Below are 26,813 nucleotides of genomic sequence, written 5' to 3' on the forward strand. Positions count from 1 at the left end.
GGTCAGGGGGCGTTGGGTATAACTTTATGGAACAAAGGGGGCGGTGAATCGAAAAAGTTTGAGAACCTCTGGTGTATATGATGGATTTGTCCCAAATTTTATTTGTCTACAGAAAAAAAAAAATATAATAATCAAAATCTTTTAATCAAATATTCTGATTCTTCTGAAATCTTCTAAGTGTCTATATACACAGATTTTAAATCATCTTAAACATTGGAGTGAATTGATGGTTTAAGGCTATGCAACTCATTGACAATCTGTCAAAGGGGTGCCTCCCAAGAGAATTTTTTGATGGAAAATTGGTCCCTATTAAGATGTTAGGTACAGAAAGAAACCCCAGAAAGCTCAACCAGTTCATCAGTCAGGATCAAACCTACAATTAACTACCCAACTTCATATATACAAACCCACCATTTAGATAAGCCAAATATGGCTTTATATATGAATATAATGGAACTACCTTGTATTTTCATATAATATAGTTATAAACCCTTTGCTCTCTCTCACTTCTACAAGTACAGTATATCAATTTTTCCCCCATATTATGTAACAATTAGGCTATATGCACACTGCTGATGAAATGTGAATAATGAAATGTTCATTGTCTGTGTAAACCAAAGCATTCACACTAGTCATTATCTTTACATTTTTATAGCAATCATTTTTGTTTGAATGTTAAACAAGATTCAGTAATTAGTCAATGTCATAACACATTAACCAACACAAACCTCCCACAATTCCATATACGATTGAAGGAAGCTTAATGATGGGTGTTGAAGAAAGATTAAAGGTTTAATTTGACTGATAAAAAGCTAGAGAAAAACGCAACTGAAAGTAAATTTCACTTTATTTTACTGATAAATATATGTGAATTATAATTGTTTCTTGCTTAATGTTGAAGTAATATTTTTGTCTGAAATCCATATTGTAAGCACATAGCATACTACAAAGATGGACATGAAACAAGCATGTAATGAAATTGTGCATGCTTTCATAGAAATGTAGAGGGCTGTGTGAATTCTTTGACAATTAATAAATTCAACAGAAGACACATTGTTATTGATTAGACATTCATTGGCAGTGTGAACTCGGCCTTAAGTTTAATATTCTTTATGACAATTCACAAGAAAAAAGAGGTTAAAAACATTTTTAAATTGTATAAAATTCAAAAAAAGTTTTTTGCATTTATTCTCTGTTAAATGTAACATTTATGATTTTTAATGTATATATTTGTATTACATTTATTTGAGATACTTTGAATCTTGTATAAATCTAATCAAATCTTGAATTTCATCTTTCATAAATGAAATTCAAGATGTTTTTCTTTAGTACATATTTTAGTTAAGTTTTTTCATAAAATAAAACTATAAATTGAGAAAATTAGTTACTTAAGCAATTGATTAAGATAACTTATTAATTGAAACTAACTAATATTTAAAAAAAAAAAAAAAAAAAAAAAAACTCTTAAAATTTAAAACAAAAACATTAAGAATTTTTAATAGGAAAACTTAGATTTAAATTGTAATAAGATTTACCTAGTTCCCATTGGTGAAATAAGAAATATATAAATATCGCCACGTATCCCTCGCAACAAAGTAATATTTGCTTGGACGTGTTCTAAATATTTTACTTTTTCACAAGATACTTTTAATTTGAGAACAATAGAAGATTGTGATTGTATTAAGCTGAAATAGAATAGAAAGATCTTTGTTATAAAAAGTTCATTTCAATTTATTATGTAATTCAACATTTTTTTATAAAAAAATATTTGGAAATAATAAAAATTGCATATATAGAATTTAATAATTATTTCAAGCATATCTTTTGAGAATGTTCTTAATCACATATTGATTGTATGCAGAAATTTTAACACATGCACGTACACATTTAAATTATCCTTGAACTTGGAATTAAGGTGGTTCTAGTGAAAGATATAAATTTAACATTGATATTAAATTTGATTTTTATAAGTGATACTAAAATTATAATTGGAAATCTTAATGAAATGAAAGAAAAAAAAAAAAAAACTGTCTTTTATATCAGAAAATAATTTGTACAATACATTTTAGATTTACTTTTAAACTTTGTAAGTGAAATTTGGAAAAAAGAAATTCCATTTGTAAATTTCACTTTGAAATGATTTGCTAATTGCCAAAATTTTAAAAAGGATTACACAAAACACATACTCTATTAGCCACTATTGACATTTCTGGTAGTTAAAAATTTCATGAAAATTAGTTTTAATACGATTATATGCAATGTTGGATCAAGTAAAGATTAATTTGTCCTATTTTTTGATGACGATCATGATATTCAAAATTAAAAGAAAATTTTCTTGTTAACTTTGTTCAAATAATAAAACTTAAAAGAAACTGAAAACTAAATTCAAATGATTTATGATAAATATTCGTAGAAATATAAAAAAACTGAAATACAATTGGCTAATTATAGAAATATAGCACCTATGCTGAATAGAGATTTCACTGCTTTGGCTAAATATATCTGTCAAAGTGGCATTTGCCATTCTATATATATATATATATATATATATATATATAATTCTCTAAGCCATCTCAATTGTTGGCAGCATAAGTGACCAGTATGGTTATACCTAAATTAATAATAGTTTCTGGACAAAAGCAACACTTCTGCACAGTAAACAGGAGTTATGGGTTCAAATCCTGCTCTCCTGCTCCAGTCTGATTCTTTTCTTCCAAAATATTCCAAATTCATAATTAATTCTAATTATTAAATTTATGAAGGGATGGAAGCTGAACTGCTTACCTCTAGCCAAACTGATTTGTATCTAATTAGTTGTTAGCCTTAATATAGCCTGATAATCTGGTAGATCATCCAGCAATATGAATGTATCTAGTAGTAGCTTATGTAAAAATGTTTTAAGCTTAATTACAGAATTTGAAGTGTGAATATCAATACTGGTAATTTGAATGTTTTCAAATCACCAATTAGAGAGATAAAGATAGTATGTCTGTCTGTTTATGTGTTTATTTTGATATTATTAATACATACTTTTCACTAGACAGCTGAGCTCTAACTTCACACACTTTCTGCGGAGGAACAGTTGTCCATTTCTTTGCTAATGAAACCATAGCTGCCGCATCCATCATTCCATATCCAAACGAATGACTGACTGAAAAATGAAATTTAGTTATTATTAGATTCAAATAAATTAAATTAAAAATCCTTACTGTTGTTATAAATTTAAAGTTACAAGAATTATTAAGAATGGTGAAAAAAAAATTATAAATCAAATATTTTAAATCTAAGATGAAAAGAATAATAATAAAAATCACGAGTTTAGGAAATTTTGCGTATTAATTTTATACAAATATACATTTAATGTATATTTGAATAAAATTAACAAGTTGTGTAAATGTTCAATGTTCACATGTAGAAATAAAATATCTAGACATTAAATAATAAATTTCTAAACATGAAATTTCACTAATGATATAATCAAAAACTTTAATTTTCAATTATTACAGTCATCAAATCTTGTGAAGAAAACTGTCAAAACAGTTTAAAAAGACAGAAATTGATGACTATCCACCATCCAGGAAGACTTGCTATTGTTATGAAAGACATGATCAGAAGAGTAAAAGAGAGACCAAACAAGATCAGAGTTAAACTATCAACAAAAATCAGTAAATGTTTTGGAAATTTCTCACACATGGTTCAGTATACTCAAGCACCCAGCAACTTGAACATGCATCATGTCTTCCAGTACTTTGTTTCAAGTGCTTTAACAATGAAGCTCAGTCTGGTGAACAGACTGATAGACAAGGTTAACTGGGATCATTATCTAATGAAGTGATTACTAATGACGAAAACATTGTGGTTTTTTGTACCTCCAAACCAGATTCCTTGATTTAATAATTACCTAGGTTCACTACTAATTGGCAGGTTAATTATTTCAGTGACTTTCCAATAGCTGCAACTTTAATTTCCAATACAACTTATCTTCCTTTATCCTAGTAACATCTGTAGTTATCAACTAAGGAAGTGATATACACTTCAGAAAACATATTGAGCTAGTAAAAGGAAGGCAATGTTAGTGGTCTTTTGTTTTACATCCTTGGTTTAATATAACATGAAATTCATGTTCCCGGTAGTCAGACTATCAGAAATAAAAGCTATGCCAATATATTCAGACATCTGCATGAAGACGTATAAAAGTGATGCAATTTGTCAGAGATGCAACTAAATGAATTATTGTGTTAAATCAACATTATGACTAACAATGGTATATCTACTTACAAACTAGTGTTAAACTATCAATTAAAGTTTTATGTGCAGTCAATAACACCTCAATATAATTACATTTATCATTTAATAGTGTTTAGTTTCAAAGCTGTTACATATGTTTGTGAGATCCCGAGCACAATTAATTAGTTAAATTAATGGATTAAAAATTAACACAGTTAATTTTTGAAGTGGAAAAACCCACTTCTTTTCCCACCACCTGGCCTTTCCAGTTCCCTCTGACCGATAGATAAAGACGATCAAATAACCATACAAATCGACAATTTTTAATGATGTTTTGAATAAGTTTCGAGAATAAATCCAGACAAATGATTATTAATGGGGAGAAATGTCAAAATCTGTTAATTTATGAGGTAAAAAAAATCATAACACCTCGTTGATGACATTTAAGAACTTCAAATTTGTTCACCTTATAAGGCAAAAAGAATCAGAATACGTGGCAAGAAAGTATCAGCAATCTGGCCTAGTCGTCAAAGTCTTATGGCCTGCTTCGGCTGATGCAAACTTAGGACCACATCACCCTGATTTTCCACCCATGCTCAGTAGGATAAAAAGGGGCTGCTTCAGAGAGTTGAGGTGGACATAGTTTGAAGAGCCCATGAATAGAAGCTCTACCCACCAATATCATTACCAATTTCATCTCTGTCTGAAACAATCTCAACCAAAGATCCACGGTCATTTTCTGACCTTCACATAACCTGGATCTGAAGACATTGAATTAGAGAATTGTAAACTCTCTCTCTCTGTCTATTAGCGTATAAGTACTTAGCTGTATATTGTAATCCAGTTCATTTTTATATTAAATGTGTTGTTTTTTTAAGAAAAATCAGACACCCTATTGACAGGTTCATTGCGTCTCCTCACTCGACAGTGGAAAAGCCCTCCTATTTCATTCTAACACCATAACCACCATCCAGTGACAGTTGGGCAGCCTTTACCAGGCTGACACTGATCAAAGGGTTTAGAGCTTTACTCTAACCCCTGGCTTCATGTTTACATTTGCAATGAGTCAATAAAACAAAATGAAAGCATTATATGATTTGATTAATTGTAAATAATTTTGAAAATATTTCAACATTAAATGATAATTATAAATTCAAAGCACTATTGCAATAATGCTAATTTCTTAAACTTTTTTGTAAAGAATTATCAAACGGCAATCTCAGAGCAAAAGTGATCAAAGTCCAGTTTTTGGTGCTATAGCCTTAGCACGTAGAGTCTACTTTATCTAACGCAATACGGATCTGAGTCAATTCTTTTTTTATGTCCCAGGTCCAAAAAGAAGAAAATACGAGAAAATTTTCGTTAATTAACTCAAAATGAAGATTTACTGACATGGACCATTCTTGCTCTGACATCATCAAATGATAGTTAAGTAAATGATTTATCACTTTTATTTGAAATCAAATTATTAACAGTAATTTAAATTAAACATTTTCCTTTTCCTACCATTTCTTCCAACTCCATTTACTGCCCAATCTTTAGCAAATAAATTAGCTGGATTGGCTGTTCTTACAACAATATGTTGCATATCTCTCCAGGTTAACTGTTTGCTATATCAAATCAGAAATTATAAATTTGAAATTTTTTATATATATAGATTTTGCAATAAATTGCATAAAATCAAAAATTGTAACTATTTTATACCGGTTTAGAAGTATTAAAGTAGCCAAAATATTTAATTTTTATAACAAAATCATTATAATAAATCACTAAAACAACAAAAGCTTAACTTCAGGAAATAGACAGAAATATAAAAAAATCTAGTGATTTAAACAAATGATAAAATATAAGCTTATTTATAGAAGACAGAAAAATCTTAAAATATAGGCATTAGCGAGGTTGAGGCCGAAGTTTTAAACGAAAAAATGTGTACGTCAGACATTCAGCACTGCTTTCCTGTAAGCCTAGAAGTTTGACAATGGTGTTTGGAAAGTCAGTGGAATCATGCTCGACATTCCAAATACCATTGTCGAACTTCTAGGCTTACAGGAAAGCGGTGCCCAAACGTCCGATGTACACATTTATGCATTTAAATCTTCAGCCTCAACTTCGCTATTAAAGCTGAATTACACTTATGACTAAAGAATAATGACTAATAAATCATTATAATTTTTTATTGCTTTTACTATTTTCTTAGAAAAGGTATTTCTAGAAAAAAAAATTAATCAATGCAAGGAGGAAACATTTCTACATCTAAAAATGAAATAAAAGGTATCAGATATTCATTTATATTCTTAAAAAATAGTGATGTTTTATTACAATGTTTTATAGCTTTTGAGTGTTATTAAAATTTTAATTATCTTACAAAACTTCTATTTATATAATGTGTCTTAGAATATCATTGTTATAATAAAGCTCTTCTGAAATACTGATAAGGTTTACAGTAAAAAAAACAAGAAAAATATTCTAATTGAAAGAGCCAAATTGTGGAATATAAGATAAAAAACCTCAATAAAAGAACATATTCTCTCAATGATATAAATTTATAGACAAAAAAGATTGCTTTTGAAAGATTAAAATTACTCTATACCTGTGTTAATTCCTTCCATTTCTTAAGCCAGCTGATATAAACAATAAACTTAAAATATCATATAATAAACTTAAATTTCTTTATTTGCAAACTTTAAAAAGATTAATTAAGATATTTACTTTGCTTCTAATGCTAATGCACATATTCCAGCTGCTAAAGGAGCAGAAGCAGAAGTTCCTGTATGGCTAGAAGTGCATTCATGCCTTAAGTCAGTAGTTACCTATTAAGATAAAAAACATTAAAATATTAAAAAGATATACTATAGGAAAATTATTGTTCTGTATGAATCTACAAAAATAAAGCCTGAGAAACATTTTATATTTAATTGTCTGGGATCATGTATTATTTTAGAAACAAATCTTATCACAACAATATAGCAAATTATTGCTATACTGCTGTGATACCATGTAAAAAATAATTCAAAGAAATTTGTAGCTTCCAATGAAACTTACAATTTGTTTCTCGCCAGCAGAACCGCTACTGTAAGTTGTAGCAAGAGTGGAAGAACATGCTTCACTATACCAAGGAACTAAACCATTTTCAGTAGCACTACTAATAGATAATGTCCATATTGAATTTGTATAACCATCACAGTTGCAATTGTCGCTGTCACGTCCACCGTTTCCTGAAGCCCAGACGAATATCGATCCTAATCCGTTCCGGCCCTAAATGAGAATATTTTTTCAAGTCTTTTATTGTATTTTTGAATAGAAAAAAGATTTATCTAAACTTTAAACTTTTTTATATACTTTCTTAATTCCATCTTTAAAAGCTTTTGTTGCTAGAACTCCGGGTCCATCTACTGTTTTTCCGTCATCGTCGGGTCCCCAGGAGGCACTATAAATATCGATATGCTGCGGATTAAGACTGAGCGATCTCGCTTCTACGGCATCGGTAACGTCGCCATCTAACATTTTTACACCTAAAAATATCGTTATAAAATTATCGTAGACACCGGATAAATAATTACATACTGTACTAGAATTAAATTACCTCCAACATGGGCATTAAAAGCTATACCAACAGCACATATGCTATTATTAGCAGTTGCAGCAACTTCTCCAGCACATCTTGTTCCATGTCTGAAAGTTATAATTATATTTAAAAAAAAGCATAAAATCACAATAAAAACAAAAAACATTTTAAGAAACTTACCTATTAGAATTGAGAAAATCATAACGGGGTTCAGGATTATCATCATTATTATTGACATCATAACTAGCAAGTGGATCCTAAAATAAAAAATTATTCTATAGCATTTTATATTATTAACAATCTCCATACATAATTACAGATATTTTAAAACCATCCTCTAAACAACAAAGATAGCTAAAAGATCAGATTAAGATTACCAATAACAAAACGAAAGCCATATAACCTGCATTTTATTTTGTTGTGACAAGATATAACTGGTTCACTAGTCATATGTAGATAAATAATCATGTGTAGAATTGGATGATTATTACATATGTACAATCATATGTATCTATGTACACAGGCATGCAAGTACGCACATTCAGCACTCTAATGGATAATAGTGTAATAGCATTTGGAGCAAGTGTGAAAGAAACAAGACAAATTACGGAATGCTTGTATCTTTTTTTAAAACTGAATTTATTAGCATTCCATATCTTTAAATTTTATAGTAGTAGTGAAGATCTCCAATGATACTCCTATAGTCTACTGCATCAGTGAAGATCTTTATGATAATCCATCTCGAGTTGGTTCCTACGAGTCAAGAATGTTCTTACGTTGGTTCGTAGAAAAGTACACCTCCACACTCAAATTATACACTATTTACAGTTTATTTACAATAGGTAGAATATACAAGCTCAAAAACACAATATTTACTAGATAACAACAGGTGGTGTCTTACGTGTCAGCTTAACCTTTGGGAACTACTATACTCTGGGGAAAACTCACTCTACTTGTGGAGTTGGTTCAACTATACGGCCCATCCAGTCTCCGCATTTACCTGTCCCTGAGATCGTTATCAGAGGAGAACACTCTCTCTACGCTCAGCAGGCTACCCAAATGCCTGAAACTACCGTATTATCAGACTCTTGCCCTTCTCACTGTTTATCTCGCCACTCTTACTATTTAAAGAGTTTTTGGATGATGACTTCCAACCAATCAGGATTCTTCCTTTCCTCGGAAGCTTTCCAAAATGTCGGCTCTTCTCCTGACGAAACAGCTTACAGTTACGTCCATCACCTGTTTACATTTTTTTTCTAGTAAGCTAACATGTGACAAACACATTACCCGCCCACACACAAGTCCCATAAACAAAGACAATACTCCTTTGTTTCCCTGGCTGTTTACAAATACAACACCAGGTGGGACCCATTTACAAGGTCGTGTCACTTTTATCCCTACACTGTTAAAAGCGATCCTTTACAGTAGTATTAAAGAGAAGATAGGAAAAGCTAAGCATTAAATTGAAAATTTATACAGTAAGAATTAGAAAGTTAGGCAGTAATAATAGTTTGATTTTGTTGAAACTAAGCAGATAGACAAACAGACATGTGGCATAATTTTTCATCATATGTAAGGTTGGATGAATGGAAATTAGTTCATTAATATAGCAAGAAGTGTTTATAAAAAGGTGACATCTATTATTTATGACTTTCATAGAAGAGCTATTTGGAAATAGAAAAATGACAACTGCTTGCTTGTTTAAAAAACACTTTAATATTTTATTGAAAATAAAAAGAAGCTTCAAATACACTAATTTCTTATTGCCTTTTCTTGTTATATATAATATCTTAGAAAAAAATTACATGTACTGTACTATGATTCATTTTGTTTTTAAAACTTCAAAGATTGTAGAAACTTGATATTTTTGTTTTTAAATAAATAACTATCAAATGTAACAACATACTGATTGTGAAATTTTCATGATAAGAAATTTAGGTTATAGGAAAAAGTTTCGTCTTCTCACTTTATTTTTTCTTTTTTAATTCTCTCAAACTTCCCTTAGATTGTTTATAAAATGTATTTATAAAATGATTATTAGTTGGAGAGACTTAATATATAGTTTCAAATGTCGTAGATGCTATTGAGAATAATAAAAATTAAATAATTTGTCCAAATATTTACATGTTATAAAACATTTTTAGTATATAAAAAGTGTTACATAACATAATTACAAACAAGATTAGTCTAACATAGTTTAAATAATTCAAATTATTACAAAACAAAAATGAAAACAAATGGAGATATTTATGAAAAGTGAATGTATTAATTTAATTAGTACTTATAATATTAATTGAATTTATGTTTAAGTGAGAAAAATAGAGTGAAATAGTTAATATAATCATACAGAAAAAGTAAACGTGCAGCCATAAAAAGCCATCATATTACAAGATAAATGGTATCAAACGAAGAATTATTCAACCGAGAAATAATATTCCGAATCATAGTCAAATCAGTTTCAACATTTGAATACACACAAAATGGAATGTTTCCATTTCATCAGCATGATCAGTTACAAATATTTAAATTTTAGTTATGATTAAATAAAAGTCAAACCCATAATGTGAAAGTTCCCTTATTTCCATCATCATAAATAAAAATAATTGAATAATTATTTTTATTATTATTAAATTACAGTAGGGAAAAAAAAGCAAAATTTATTAGATGTGAAGAAATAATCATCAAATGAAATGATACACAATTCACAAATTTTTGAAATTTCTCATATTAAACATAATTGATACATTTTTCGCAAAAAATTTCTCTGTTTTCATCAATTGCCTCAGATTTCGTTGGCATGCCCAAGTGACCTCGCTGCTAATTTTGCAAAAACAAAGGGCGACCCAAGCGTTTTCCAGCTCAGTGTGGCATTATTTCTCATTCTGTGAGCATTACCCCGCAACGGCCCACCATTGGCCAACGTTTCCATTCCCTGAACACCGGGAGTTCGGTTGTGGGTTTGCACTTCGCCAGGATGGGCTGGTCACCTGAAGTTTTCTGCATTTTCTCCACGTCTGTAACACCTGAATAAGGGCCAGTTGCCCTTAAAAACGGTCCTCCTGGAAGGCATTATTCCCCTCAATACAACTATCATAAATGCATACAACTACTATTACATGACAATTACGTCACACTTTACCACAGGGCGATGTAGGCTAGAAGCTCATGTCCAACTAACTTCTACAAGACAAGATATTACCCCGCACGTCTAGCCAAACAATTCCATTGCTTTTTCCTTTAGATTAATTTTTTTCTATTAATTTCTTATTGCTTTTAGTATTTAACATTGTATTAATTCTCTATAAAATGTGTTTTTGGTATGTATTTTGGACTGTCTAGAATGAATTAATTGGATTTACATTGATTCATATGGAAATAATTGCCTCGGTTTTTGTCGGTTTAGGATTTCATCGATTGTTTTCGGAAGAATTATCAACGCAAACCAAGGTATCACTGTATTGTGATATCCAGTTGTTAGACTGTTGGATTAGAATTGTTGCTTTGGTAAATAAAACAAATTTTATTAAAAAAAATTATTAAATGTGAATTTTCTAATGGATATTTTAATACTTAATACAAGTGATTCTATTACATAATGTTAAAAATAGCCATGTATTTGTACAGTACTTTATTCTAGTAGATTTGTTGTGTCCAATTTTACCTATTACAAGGAACAAATAATTTTTTATTGGAATATATTTACATGTTATTTGTTTATATGATTTAGGTTAAACTGATTCAATACCATTATAAATAAAATTAATTCTTATTGAAAAGTAAGAATACTGTACTTACATAATTTGATTTTATATCGGGATGATCTTTTTCCAATCCGTCATCTAATATTGTAACTACAATGCCTTGACCAGTTATACCTTTTCTCCACGCATTCTGTACATTCATATCCAAACCATGGCCACGATTCTGAAGAAATTTATAAGATATTTGTAAACATTCAATATTTTAAGTATTTGTTTGGACACACACATACATTAAACACTTTCACGAATTAAATTTGAGATAAATTTTTTAAATATCCTGATAAAAAAATTTGAATTACTTTATATACTCTTATAGAAATCAACAACTATACATTTCAGTTTTAGCCTACAGGTAGCTGTAAACACCATTTTGCAATATGCTGCTTGTATGACAGCATATTGCAAAATCATATTGTACATTATCTTGAAAATGACCAGATTTTACAATACCTTTCAATATACATTGTCCCCCCAAAAATGTGTGCATGCTTTGATTGCCAATAACTTCTACCTTTATTCTCTTAATTAAAATTGAAATCTAAATTACAATTACAAAAATATAGATAGATATTAACAACAATCAAAGAGTTAACATTTATTGGAATGTTGGCTGATATAACTCATGCAAAAACTTGAGATAAAGTTTCAATAGAAATAACAATGATCAATTTCTAAAATTTATTTTTTGTTAATTAAAAAAAATTTCTATTCTAAATAAATAAAAAGTAAAGAGAATTATTGATAATACTGGCTTATTAGTGTGGAAAACTTTAGGCATATTTGTGAAATCGAATGAATTAAAACAGAATGATGTCATTATCCCTTCATCAGACATTTTTGACTGGGTGATGTACGGAATGGTCGATATATCCAAGAGTTAAAGGTGAGAATGTTGCAATGCCATCATTTGTGTCATTTCATCTTTAATACAATTTGTATACTTGAGTGAATTTAGAAAGATCATCAATATATATTTCTAAATTCTTCACAATATTTTCTTTTTGGCATGAACTAACTTTTCTTCACAAATTTCATTAGTTTCAGTTGTATCATCATTACAAAACATGTAACAAACATTGAAGTAAACCTGAAAATTATTTATTCAATTTTTTTTACTAAGTTATTTAAATTTCTTATTTTAAACTATTAAATTTTGCTGTAAGAAGTTTCAGTTATCTATTTTTATATGCTTGATTACTTAAAAAAATAAAATAATTAAGAATATTCTTTTAAGCCTTTATTAAAAAGAAATTCTTAAAATTATTTACCAGTTTGCACTTACTTTGGACTATTATGTATAAAAGTCATATTGAATAAATTCCAAAAAAGTTGTTTTAATTTTTAAACACACCTATTTCAGTGAGATATAATTTTAGATGCAAATACAGTAAAGCCTGTGTCAACTGGAATCGCACGATACAAAATTATTTCCTCTCTTTTGAATGGGTTTTTGTATTTTTTAATCTTTAAACTACACCAGATAAATATCACACAGTTACCTTCACTTTTTATAATAAAACCATTTTTACATATGTAAAGTTTATTATGCAGTTTAATCCAAGTAATGATTCCAACTAATGATAAAGGTATTCAAATGCAAGAATTGCAAACTATTCAATTGTAAAAACAATTCTTGTCCTTCTAAACTTGTGCTAGATATTTGAATACTTCTTGAATGCACTCCTTATGAGCTCACAATAGCAAATAAGTAAATTCTAGTACCAAAAACTAGCGCGTTGCTCTGTCGTCAAAAATTCTAATCACGTTACGGTAATACAGAGATCAAACTTGTTCCAAGATCTGATATTGTCGGGAGTTTTAGAATTCTAATTAATCATTTACTTCAATCTCTAATTACCAAGAATGTTAATTTAACTTATTTTTGATTACTCAGTATTCAAAAATAAGTTAATTAGTAAATAACTAGTAGTAATCATTATGTACAAGGCAAAATGACAGCACTATTACCTTATTCTCATTGTTTTCACAAATTGCACTCATTGCTTATTCTCAAAAATGCTGTTCTTGGAAATTCATTCAATTCATAAGTATTGGATTCTGCCTCTGGTTAATTCCAACAAAGACCTTGAGTCTTTATCAGCATCGATTTTTATATATATTAGGGGAGTTGGGCCAACGATAACGGGTGAGAAAAATTTCTCGTTGCCAGATTTTGAGTAGATAATGATAGTGATATAGTGAATACATATAGATAGTGATAGTATAGGGTCTACACTACACAATAAGATTGTGTAGTGTAAACCCTACTCAATTCCACTCCTAACTTTTGTAGTATGGTATAAAATAAACATACATATATCATGGGAGGGAAATAAGTGGAATCTTAATTTTCTGCTTTTAGTTCCATTTAAGACAAGTTTTACTGTATATAAACGCAATGATAGTTTTGGATGAACATACCAAATACCACATCTGAGGCCATCGTGGATCATTTAGGTTAATATGACCCGATTTGTTTAATTTAAAATCTCTCTTCACTCTTCGTTTCACTTTTTGTTGGGAAAACCATTTTACCTAAAAATAAAAATAATAATAATAAATATAATGAAATAAATCAAAAAATAACATTTTAGTCATTAAAAATATGCTTCGATTAATTAGATTGGATTGGACTGATGGAATAAGGCAACACAACACAAAGGGTGATTTGGGAGTGTGTGCATCCAAGGAGGATTTTCAGTGGGAAAATGGCCCCTATTCAAGTGTTACACATGAAAACATAATAATGTTATGTGGCCATCATGTCTTTGAGGCATAAACTCATAACCAACTACCAGTGTTTAATACTTTATCCACTCAGCTACTGGTGGGTTCTAAATATATTGAAAATACCATACTTAAAATCAAAATAAAAAAATTTATCATAGCAAAAGTAAAATTAGAGAAATTAAATTATGCTAAATGAATTTATACACAATATAAAAGACACTGTATTATAATAGCGAGGTTGAAGCCAAAATTTTCAATGCGAAAACGTGTACGTCGGATGTTCAGCGCTGCTTTCCTATAAGCGTAGAAGTTTGACAATTGTGTTTGGAAAGTGGAATCATGCTCAACATTCCAAATGTTGATGATTTGTGTTGCAACATGTAACGACCCGAGACAATATCAGCGCCACTAAAACCAAGATTCCACTAGCGTAATAACAGGTGTAAAAACTTTTAATCACGTGACCTATTTGCATTTGCGCTGACGGTCTGGTTAGCGAAGCCTTTTACGGTTGTATACACGATATATCAATATTAAAAAAAATGATTATATTCTAAGAGTTTTTTCTGTACTATAATTACAAATGTAGTAAAAATAATATCTTTACTTTCATATATTAACTTTTATTATTGTATTATTAGGATAATATACAGCACTTATAAGCTTAGCTTTTTTATTATATACTCCTCTAAATAAAGGATTTTCCTTTGGCCATCCATATCTTGTGTTTTAGGCATTCATTATTATAATCGGGATACCTCTTGTCGTAGATATATGAATACTTTCGGATGTTTTCAATAAATATTTCCAAATCTATTCTAGTTCTTTTCCAAGTAGCCACGCGAGAACATACACAAAAGCTCATTTTCCGCCATTTTCACACCATGTCACAATGACCTAGATTTCACTGATTTCTGATTGGTGGATGATACCATTTTACAGCCGCATTTGCTTTGAAAGTTGAACACTGCTCAACTCGCCTTTACGTTGGTTTTACTACCTGCTCAGGCGTAAAATATCATGGTCACGTGATTAAAAGCTTTTATGGGGAGGGGTTTTACGGCCGCTTTTACACTAGTGGAGTCGTGGCCTAACTTCTAAATTGGTAGTCCTGTCAACTTTCTTTAACATATGAAGTACACAAAGTTGATCATTTATGGCCAGCTTTTTCCCAGTAGCTTGTTTGGCAATAGTTATTGTATGGCAACCAGAGCAAATAAGTTCAAAATTTCGTTTGTGAACCAAACTGTTTGAAAACTGAAGTTCGACTGTATTAGGAAGTACCTGGTTTTTTTTTTGGTAACATATTGTAAAATGCTATTATTTCAGAATTAGTAAAATTATAATTGAAAAATGTACAGTAAATTGTTCATGTTTATAAATAATCACATATTATTCACTAACCTTTGGCTCTTGTTGTAAAATAATGTGATGTTCATGGCTATGATGAAGTGATCTCTTGGCAATCCTTTTATGCTGAAGATGATAAAAGTCTTCAAAAATCTGTAATATATTTCTATGTTAATTATACTTATAAATAACATCATCTTTGATAGAAAAAACAGTTACATTTAATCATTTGTGTTCATCTTATATAAAATTAGCAATTCTGTTAACTTTAATTAATAATTTAGAAAAAAAAATTTAATTCTCCAGTCATTGTAGGAATGTCAACAGATATGCTTTTGAATGCTCCAAACCTTAATACATCATTCTTGTAGATTATGATTTATTATGCTAAAAGAAAACATCTTAATACTTAGTTCAATTGTCTACAACTTAATATCTTGATAAATTACTTCCAACATTTCAAAAGTTTTTGTGATCTTTTGTTATGCAGAACAAGAAATTACAATTTTAATTAATTAAGCCAGTCACAACAACCAAAAAGCAAACACTCTTTCCTGACGAAAGAAATCCCAGAGCAAGCCAGCACCTGGTTAGGTAAAAATGTCTTGTTCTGACTTAAATCAGGGATTCCTTTCTACTGCTTAGAATGAGTGGAGACAGTATTTCTTATAATACTTTTTTAGAGCTGTCTAAGAATAGACTGAAGGCTGGTTCAGGCACTACAAAGGGACATGAAACTCCCATTTGACAAATAAGATCAGCACTTACATTACTAACAATACTTTCGTGTCTTGGCACTCACAAGAGAAAGAATACTGCAAGTAGCCAGCTCACTATAAATTTCTTGTTAGAATGGCACAAAGTATTAAACTATCTTTTATTTAGAAATCATCCATAGGTATCTATCTTGAAAAAACGTAAATAAATAAAAATAATAAGTTTGTAATATCATAAGTTCCAAACTTGCAGAATGATTCTTTAAAGGATATACTTGTAAAGTCAATCTGCACAGCGAGCTGTATAACCAAAATAATTGACTTGCATGAACCTTTAACCGTTGCATAATACAAATTCTCACTTAGAAATCTAACGTTTTCTTAACTCCTTCAGGGTTCTTCCTCAGGAAAAAATGAGCTTGATCTTCTAAACGAATTCGAACATAAAAACTTTGAACGATATAAAATTCGAATGACTGGATTTTTTAATGTATCCATTCAGGTGGAGTGTTTAAAAATGTTCTAAACTAACGGTCCACGTGAATTGTAAAACAATGTTCTAAAAATAGCGATCAACGTGCAGTGTAAAAAAATGTTATACATTAAGATCCATTTTTTGCGAATGGATCGTTAAACACAAATTCAGAGTTTGTAAATAAAATGCACAGTGTTTGAGATCGTTTAATTGTAAGATATGACAATGTGTTCTTGTAGCATCTGTAATTCTGTAAATTTAATTTTCGTTGTGCAGTATAGACTGCCAGGCCATTGAAAGACATATTTCGTCTCTTGAATTAATGCTCGTGGATGTCACATATGCTTTAAAAATTGCCACTGCTTCCAACCATTTGAGGTGGTCAGGTTGTGGGGTGGTGAGTATTAATTTTGCTCTTGAGAAATCTGCCACAATCTCAGGATCTGTGGCGTACGTGGAAAGCGAAGTGGTACATCTGTTATTTTGTATATCCGATTTATGTTCTTTTATCCTGACTTCCATTGACCATTTGGTTGATCCTATATATACCATATCCCTATTAAACCTATTATACTTGATGGGGACCCTATAGATGCCTGGCAGTTTGTTCTGGTTAGCAGGGTCTTTTCTGTTACGTAATAAATCTAAAATAGTGGGGCATCTCCTATATGCGATGCTGACATTACATTTCTTTGCGATGTCAGCGTATATAGATTTCAAGAGGGGGTTGTAAGTGATAGGTATCCTCTCCTTTTCAACTCTCTGGTTAATGCTTCAATCCACCGTTGGAATATTGGAGGTCTCCAGTGCCCATTTGTGGTGTTCAGACATTCTTTGTATTAGATTGTAGTACCCATGTGTTTTGGCTATCTCTTCTATGTGGTTTAACTCTTCCTTGAGTGCTACTTGTGTAGACACATGCAAGTATGCCCTTTTAACTAAGGTCCTAAAAGCAGCCATTTTGTACTGATTGGGATCACATGAGTTAATTGGTATGTAGGTGGATACTGTTGACAGTTTACGGTAGACTGGTGTGATGATGTTGGACCCCTCAATCTTGATGTCTAGGTCCAAGAAATCTACCCTGGTTTCTCGAGGTGAACTGTTCTTAAAATGCACAGTTACAGGTGATGAAGCATGGATCTAATGCTTTTGATGCTGAAACTGCTCAACAATCAAGTGAATGGTGCTCGAAAAGTAAAGAAAGACCAAAAAGACTAGGTAAAAGTCAGTCAAAAATCAAGATTGTGTTGACTTTTGATTATTGTTGTGTTTTGCATCACAAATTTCTTTTGACTGGTCAAACTGTTTTAGCATAATTTGTTGCATTTAAGTGAATGAAATTCTAATAATATTAGAGAAATGCCAGAAAATTTCATAAACCCAGCCCAGTACAGATAATTAATGCACACGTTAATAAATTTAACACTAGATCAGTGCACGACGGAGAGAAAAAAAAATCATTAAACGTTTTCCTTGTAAGATTTTTTTAGATTCAATTCTACTTTTAAACTTATTTGTAAAGAATTATATTAATAAAATGTAAATGCATTTCTTTAAACATTTCTCTTTTTTTGCTAAAACACAGTGACTATGATTTCTACAATGACAAAAGCTTCTACAAACTTTTGAAAGTGATTATGCTCCAAACTCAAAAGCTGAAATTAACCAATATACAATTGACCAATGATTAACCACATTAAGTAATATCTTTCAGTAATCTCACACAATACAAATTAAATCATTTCTAAATGTTAAACTGTAAATCTTAAGAAAAATACAAGAAAAATCGCCATACAAAGTTATATTCTGAGACACATTTGACGTTTCAAAAAAATTCAAATAAAAAAAACAGCTACCGATTTTTATTTTTATAAATTAAAGTATTACAATGTAATTTTTCATAATGTTTCTCAATTCTTTTGTAATTTTATAATGAAATTGAATTTTGTCAAGTAATCCAATTAAAATTTCAGTCATTAATTCGAATAAAATCTGCGATAGCTACAACATTCAGATACATACGTTGTTAATTTACGAAACAATACAGATTTACATTAAATATTTTAAATTATTAAATGCTTAATTTTTTTCTATTTATTCTTTCATAACTATTTCTTTATATTTGTAAAAAAAAATGTTTAATCATAATTGTGAATTACTACTTTCGACAGTAAGTTTTTTAAAAAAGGTACTCACACTGCTCTTCAATGCTATCTAAGAAAGTGATTATTTATTCAAATTTCAAAACCACACCTGCAGCTATGGGGGCTGTGAGATAGCCAAGCCCCTCAGCTTAGCCAGCAGCACCTATATGCAGTAAGACATTAGTACACTTTCTAGGTATAATGATGATCCTCGAGAGGCATCTTGATATCCAGTTTAAACCAAGCATGCCATAGATTTTACTGGACCCTAATGATCCGGAAGCTTATAAATCATCAGTTTTCCAATGCATTAATAAAAAAAAAGGAGGAACTACACAGAAAGACTATACAAACATAAATATGATATACACAATCAGTGGATGAAGACAGCATTAATTAACTTTGCAAGCACAAAGAACATGGAAGTTCTATGACAGAATGCTGAAGTTATTTTAAAATGAGATATAATGTTTCATATAATAGTAAAAACATTATTATTTTAAAATTACAGATTCATGACAGTAGTAGTAGAAATTTAAAAACAAAAGGGGGTGGAAATGCGCGTTCGATGCGGGTAGATGGCAGGGGTGACCTAAACTGTAGAGATAAAGACTCGTCAACATGAAAATTTGCTTTAATAAACAGAATGGGATCATATGCATAATGATAATTATTTTATTTTCTTTCTTGATTATTTTATGTTTATGTTTGACTCGCATATGTAAGCAATAATTTTCAAATTTGAACATATACGCTATTTATTGTTCTATTTGCCAACATTCGATTTCCCGAAGATGACCGAATGATCAATTTTCTATTAAGCTTACTGATGTTTTCAGCTTAAGTTTGAATAAAAAACTGTGCTGTTCCTGGATGTTAAGTTGTGTTGGTTTTGTAATTGAGTATTCTTACAATACATTAAAAATCTACTGAGCTATCAAAATTCTTAAATTTATTCAATATTAAAAATTTATAAACTATGTTAAAAGTATCTGTTTAATGATAGTAAGGAATATAAAATAATTCTCTTTAATCTAGTTTTTTATTATGTCATTTTATATCTATCATATTTCTTATAAAATCAAAAATTATTAAATTTATTTTAATAAAGTTAAGTAGTGTATATGTAATATTCTGTATTAGTATTAATCTAGTAAGCAATATACAGTATTACTAGCTAGATCAGGGGTCGCCAAAGTGGTCAATATTGACCCCCAGGGGTCGATAAAACATTATTTGGGGGTCGACGAAAAGACTAAAACTTACAGATTTTGAACCAAATATTGCTAACCTTGCTAAGAATCATCAAGCTTATCAGTCTCATTAATTGTCAGTAACAAAAATTATTAACAACATATATACAATAAATGTAAAATTAAAAAATATATATTAGAATAGTAAGAGCTTTGTTTTTGCTTGTAACGCAAACTTTTTGGTGGGGGTCGATGTGAGGTTTCAAAAAGTTGTAGGGGGTCGACGATCAAAAAAGTTTGGTGACCCCCTGAGCTAGATTAATATATATATATATTAAATTACTAATTAGCTGATGAAAGGAAAAAACCATTTTTATAAGAAATATATGAGATTACTGTCTAAGAAAACCAACTGGATACACAAGTAATAGCAATAAAAGAATACATCTTTGAAATTCTAGCAACTCAGATTTATTTGGAACAAATTGTTTCGGCCATGTTTGAAGACCACCTTCAGATTTTTCCTAATCAAAATCTTTTTATGCTTTTTTAAGTAATTATTTTAAAATCACAGAAAATTAGTAGAATCACACAGTGATCTCCAAGCATATTGATCCATTTCAGTGTCTTTTGCATTTAGAAATTTGACTTTCTTTGAGGATTTACACAAAGGAAAATCTTTAAACATGGGCAAAAACATTTGAAATAAATCTGACTTGTTGGAAATTCAATAGGTGTATTCTTTTATTGCTAATGTATGATTAAACAAGAATAAAGATGTTTAAAGTAAAACAAAATTTTAAGGAAGATCGTATCACTAAATCCATTTTTTTTGGTCACAAAATTATAATCTAACAAAAAAGCTAACTTATGTTGAAAATTTCACTACTAAAAATAGCTCTCTCTGTGCACCACCACTAAGAGGAGAAACTGGTTGATACAAATGATTTGGGACCATCAACCTTAAAATGTGAATTCAATAAGACACTGGAGAGAATGAAAATGGGCAAGGCACCTGGTGTAGACCAGATACCCGCAGAACTTGTAATGGCCCTAGGAGAAAACACTAAAATCGACCTGTATAGGCTCATCAACAAAATGTATATAACTGGCCAAGTGGCAAAAGATTTTGAAAAGAGCATAATAGTTCTGATTCCACAGAAGAAAGGAGCACAGGAATGTGAGGATCATAGGATACTAAGTCTAGTCTCGTACACATCAAAAATTCTATGCAGAATAATCTATCAAAGGATAGAAAGAAAAATAGAAGAAAACCTATTGGAAGACTAATTTGGTTTCAGACAAAACACAAGAAGCTATATTAAGCCCAAGGATGCTCATCGAACAGCTTATTCAGGTAAAAAAGCAGGCACTCAGCATTTGTAGACACAGAGAAAGCCTTTGACAATATGGACTGGAACATAAGCAACCTGAAGGTAGACTACAGGGATAAACAAATACTATATCAGCTATGCAAGAATCAAACTGCAGTTATAGGAAGAGAAGAAAAAGCCAATATAATGAAAAGAGTACAACAAGGTTGTGGATTATCACCACTATTGTTCAACATATACATAGAAAAGGCAATGAAAGAATTCTATGCTACTAATACGAAAGGTATAAAAATGAACGGAAAGTTGTACAGCACAATAAGATTTGCTGACGTTATCGCAATGATAGCGGAAGATGTAGACGATCTACAGATAGCTCTTGAAAATTTAAATGAACAATTTAAAAGAAAATGTGGGATGAGAATAAATATGAAGAAACAAAGATAATGAGATGTTCAAAATAAAAGGAACAAGGAGGAATAAACTTCTATTTGGATGGTGAAAGAATAGAAGTCAATGAGTTCATGTACCTAGGAAGCATAATTACCTCAGACGGAAGGAGTGGAAGAGATGTTACAGTGAGAATAGCCCAAGCAAAACAGGCATTCTATAGTAGATGACAGATGTTAACATGAAAAATATATCAATTGATGTTAGGAAGCGATTCATTAAGAGTTTCATCCGGAGCTAGCATTGCACAGTTCGGAGACATGGACACTCCGAACAGTGGAGAAAAGAAAACTGGAGGCCTTTGAGATGTGGTGTTGGCGAAGAATGATGCGAGTGCCATGTACAGAGAGAAAGAGGAGTGAGGATGTTTTAAAAGAGGCAGCAGAGAAAAGACAATGATAGAGAAAAAGAGAAATGACATAATTGGTCGCCTAATTTGACACTCTGAATGGATAAATGTTTTATTGGAAGAAAAGATAGAGAACAAAAGGGGATGTAGAAGACCCAGAGTGGAATATCTCGATGAATTATTACGGAAAAGGCCTTACCAACAGATAAAACAGCTAGCTAAGCGAAAAGAGAAGCTATAATACTGCACACATCCATGTTTGCCCACAACCATTGGTTGAAGAGAGAGAGAAAAATAGCTTTTTGTGAAATTCAAAAAAACTTATTTAAATTAAACAACATTAATATTAGACATTTTATTTTCAATTATATTTCTTTACATGTACAATAAAGAGAAGAAAATTAACTATTAGCCAAGAGAAATGTTTAAAATCAAGCTAAAATAATTTTGTATTTTATTCAGCTATTATCTTAAACATTATGACTTACAATTTCCTAAACCTTTGTGATATCCTTTTAACACTACATTTTAAAATAAATTTTAATTTAAAAAAAAAGAGCAAAACTTAGTCTTCCACACACTTTTTTTGACTAACAGTAATCTTTCTAAATTGCAAGATTTATAGAACTAGACAATAGTCGACAAGCACATAATTAAAAGATTAAATTCAGAGCACAGTTTTTCTTATGCAGTCATATTACATGCGACTTGATCTGTATAAACAATATGGGACTAACTGGACACTTATTATTATATTAAACAATCAACACCTTTGTAGGCCCAGCAACATTAACATATAGTAATGTTTTCAGTCAAGACCTTCAGGCAATCTAAAACATTTAAGAATTATTTTGTATTCTTTACTAATGTAAACATTCTATTTTTGTATTCTAGAATGTGCTAATTGCCCAAAGCTGGTCTTTAAAATGACCAAAAACATTAGTATTAATATACAGTAAAATTTGTTTGCTGGACATTGTTCTGTTTAATATGAATTTAATACAAAAACAATTAGAACTAAAAATAAATTATAACAACTACACCCACCTGATACACTGGTAATGCCAAACAATTTGCTGTTTCTTTTTTTTTTTTAAATAAATTTACCGTAAATAACTTCTAATTATTTATTACGATGGTAGCTTAACCACCTGCATATAGCCAAATTGCTCTGCATCTGATTAATAATTAATTATTCTTAATACAGCCCAATAATAAATTCAGTGAATTGTTTGGTACTAAAAATTAATTAGATATTTAAAATTAATTTATCATATTGCGTATCATTACAACAAATTTTTAAAAATTTTAATACTATACACTGTACAATTATATAAATTTTGCCAATTTTAATTACACTTATTTTATAAATTTCAATTAAATCTAAGTATCGTATGATTTTCATTTTTATATCTATTAAATGTGTAATATACTGAGAAGTCGGCGGTTAATATTAAATTATTAATGAAGAGATGATATAAAATATTTAATATTAATAATACTGTAATTATTTCTAACAAATTAAAAAATACAAAATGTTTTAATGAACTTTAATATGAATTTTAATAATTAACTTGAGTAAAGAGTTAATATTTACAAAATGTGAAGAAATTTGAAATTATAAGAAAAATTATTAAATTATTTTTGTATTTAATTTTAAAATAACGGATTTAAAAAACTTCGGATAAAAATAATCTCTTATTTTATGCGATAGAAAACACGACGTTACTTTTCTGCTTTACATCAATGGCAAAAAAAGTAGGTCATTTATTCTACTGATGTACAATATAGGTAAAAGGAATTTTACAAACAAGACTAACCACTTTCTTAATTGATGATATTTGCCCTTTGGCAAGTAAAATATGCACTCAAACTCATTCCCGTAAAGAATCCAATATAGAATGATTTCCAAACCGTGTTTTTTACTAATTAAAAATATAATCGTATTGATAAACGTAATAATTTTAATATTACAACAAAAAAAAAAATGTGTCAATACATTCTAAATGTAAATTTGTATTTTCGATTGGCACGAATACTCAAGTTTAATTTTAAATAAGCATCATACATATTGAAAATCATTGCAGTGAATTGTACAGTACATGCACAGAATATATGAAAGTATTTACAGTACTTAAGTATTTTTAGTTTTGGAAGATTACCTTCAATTTTTTTTTTTTGATGATTATCAAACTGGTATTGCATATTCTAGAATGCGTGGCATCAGTGTGAAGTCACAGTTACTTAAAATACATTTCTAACATTTAGTATGAAATAAGTGACAAGTCAATTAGAGGATTTTGTTGAGTTAAAAAAATAAAAATTAAGTGTATTTGAAGAATATGCTTTTTTAATTATCAAAATATATTTAACTCAGATCATAAATATAATTTTGTAATTATTATAAATAGTATAGATGGAAATAATTTAACACTTGCAAGATACAATTGTTTTTTAAATTCATAAACATCAATAGAAACATTTCATTTAAGAATGAACTTAGTAATTAAGTAAAAAAAAATTCTTAGAAACATTTCTAAGTTACGAATACTGTTAAACCATATTTTTAATTCAGATTTTGAAACTTTCGTGTTAAAAAAAAAACATTTTAATTAATTAGACTTTAAAAACAAATTAAATTTGAAGAAAATTTCTTTGATCTTTTAGAAAATTTTTAATAGAAAATGAGTTTAAAAAGTTAAGAGTTTTTAAGAAATTTGTGAACAACCACATTAAGCCACTAGATAAAATTAAAAAATTGATATGGTAATGGCTGTAATCTACAGGCAATTTAAATTAAGACTACACAATTAAATTGTTTTATCCATCATTTAAATAGCAATATAAAAGTTTTCTTGAACTATTTAATATAAAAATTATTTGTATAATATAATATATATATTTATATATAACTTTGCTATAATAAAACAGTTGTAAACTGTTTAAGTTTTCTGTTATGAATATTATACATACAGTAGTGTAACAAGAACTGATATTAGATAAAGGGGCCAGATTAGAATGTAAAAATCTACATTTACAGTGGTAAAGGGATGAATGTAGTTTTTGTATATACAATACAGTGAATGAAGAGTTTATTCTTAACAGCACATGTAAGAATTGGAACAGTACAAAAATAAACATCATCGATATGGGATTTCTAGCAATTAGAAGTTCCAGTGTTTTTGGCAACTATTTACAGGCCCTTAGGAAATAAAAAAACAGTTCTATCCATTCAATGGAGAATACCATTATGTTTAAAATAATTCTAAAATACTTAAAAATATGTTTGATGTGTGTCATGATGCACAGTTTAAAGCGTCAAATAAAAAAAAGGCTTTCAACGATTCAATTCTTTTCATGAAGTAATATTAAATTATAAAATTAAAAATGTCAGATTCTGTGCAAATCTATAAAATATTTCCATGCTTGTGGTACTGTAATGCCGTCAGAGTTAACACATCATCCTTTCTTCTCAGCTATATAGATTTCTAATGCCTCTAATGATCACAAGTCGTGTCAGTCAAAGACCTTGTGTAAAAGTGTAGCTTCATTCCAGGGGAACATCAGGTTCAGCAGCAAAATGGGCAAGCACTATGTTGAAATTCCCCTTGGTCATGTCGTATTCGTGGTTCAGTATTTTGGCTTGCAGGGATCTGTATGTAGATCCTATGTATGACTATGTTAAACCATCCATTTTGTAATGGAATAAGGTATATAGCTGATGCTTTAGTGTCATCTGTGCTATCCTTTGCATTAGATAAGAGGCAGAAAATGTTGGGTTCTATGCTAATACCAAATTTAAATCCTTAGCAATCTTACAGTAAAGTTTATTCTTTATCCACAGTTTTGTATTGTATATACAGAAGTATAAGTGCATTTGTCATATTTAAATCTTTCCTGTACTTTAATTATTCTCTTTATTTATAAAGATAAGGTTACACTATTACAAATAAATTATATAAATAATATTGTTTATATAAAAAAATTTAAATAACTAATTATTTTTTTAAATTAAATCACAACCAGACAATCTGCTTACTGGGTTATTAAAAAGTTAATTTAATAATTAGATATTAACCATCTAACCTTTTAATAGCCTGATAATTTGGGAATCTGGTTGCAATTTTTTTTATATACAGTAAGACCCCGCTTAACACGGGGGATAGGTTCCTAGACAACAAAGCACTAAATGAAACAGCGTTAAACAAGGTCATTTTAACAGAGTAAATAGGGAAAGGAAAACACACAACCAAAAATAAAATTAAAGTAAAATTTGTTTAAGTTATTTTTATATTAATTTGCATAATAATATATGTTATATAACACAAACATATGCACACAGAAATGTAAACTTCATTTTTTGTGACGAAGGTCCCGGTTCTTCTGAAATTCTTGTTTTTTTTGCGATAAAGTTGTTTAGTTTCATTTGTTGCTTTTTTTTCTTTTTTTAAGCAAATGTCGGTAGCAAGAAATCGCATCCAAAATGCCTCATCTTGCTTTTGCACTCCTTTCAAAATCT

The 26,813-nt window shown here is 29.6% G+C and overlaps 1 protein-coding gene across 2 annotated transcripts in view; it reads right to left on the minus strand.

Moving 5' to 3' along the window:
* Window positions 1–26,813, minus strand: part of LOC136984233 (furin-like protease 1) — a 48,990-nt gene that overhangs the window by 16,927 nt on the left and 5,250 nt on the right. For both annotated transcript variants that reach the window (XM_067281135.1, XM_067281136.1), the window contains exons 2-12: window positions 15,688–15,786; window positions 13,975–14,088; window positions 11,588–11,716; window positions 7,973–8,049; window positions 7,811–7,899; window positions 7,567–7,739; window positions 7,270–7,482; window positions 6,937–7,037; window positions 5,734–5,837; window positions 3,031–3,151; window positions 1,536–1,685 (exon numbers count right to left, since the gene is read on the minus strand). In XM_067281135.1, the coding sequence (XP_067137236.1) occupies window positions 1,536–1,685; window positions 3,031–3,151; window positions 5,734–5,837; window positions 6,937–7,037; window positions 7,270–7,482; window positions 7,567–7,739; window positions 7,811–7,899; window positions 7,973–8,049; window positions 11,588–11,716; window positions 13,975–14,088; window positions 15,688–15,786 (1,370 nt within the window). The remainder of the gene's footprint in view (window positions 1–1,535; window positions 1,686–3,030; window positions 3,152–5,733; window positions 5,838–6,936; window positions 7,038–7,269; window positions 7,483–7,566; window positions 7,740–7,810; window positions 7,900–7,972; window positions 8,050–11,587; window positions 11,717–13,974; window positions 14,089–15,687; window positions 15,787–26,813) is intronic.

Source organism: Centruroides vittatus, unplaced genomic scaffold (genome assembly GCF_030686945.1).
Source record: "Centruroides vittatus isolate TY-2023 unplaced genomic scaffold, ASM3068694v2 contig_911, whole genome shotgun sequence".
Taxonomy (NCBI): Eukaryota; Metazoa; Arthropoda; class Arachnida; order Scorpiones; family Buthidae; genus Centruroides; species Centruroides vittatus.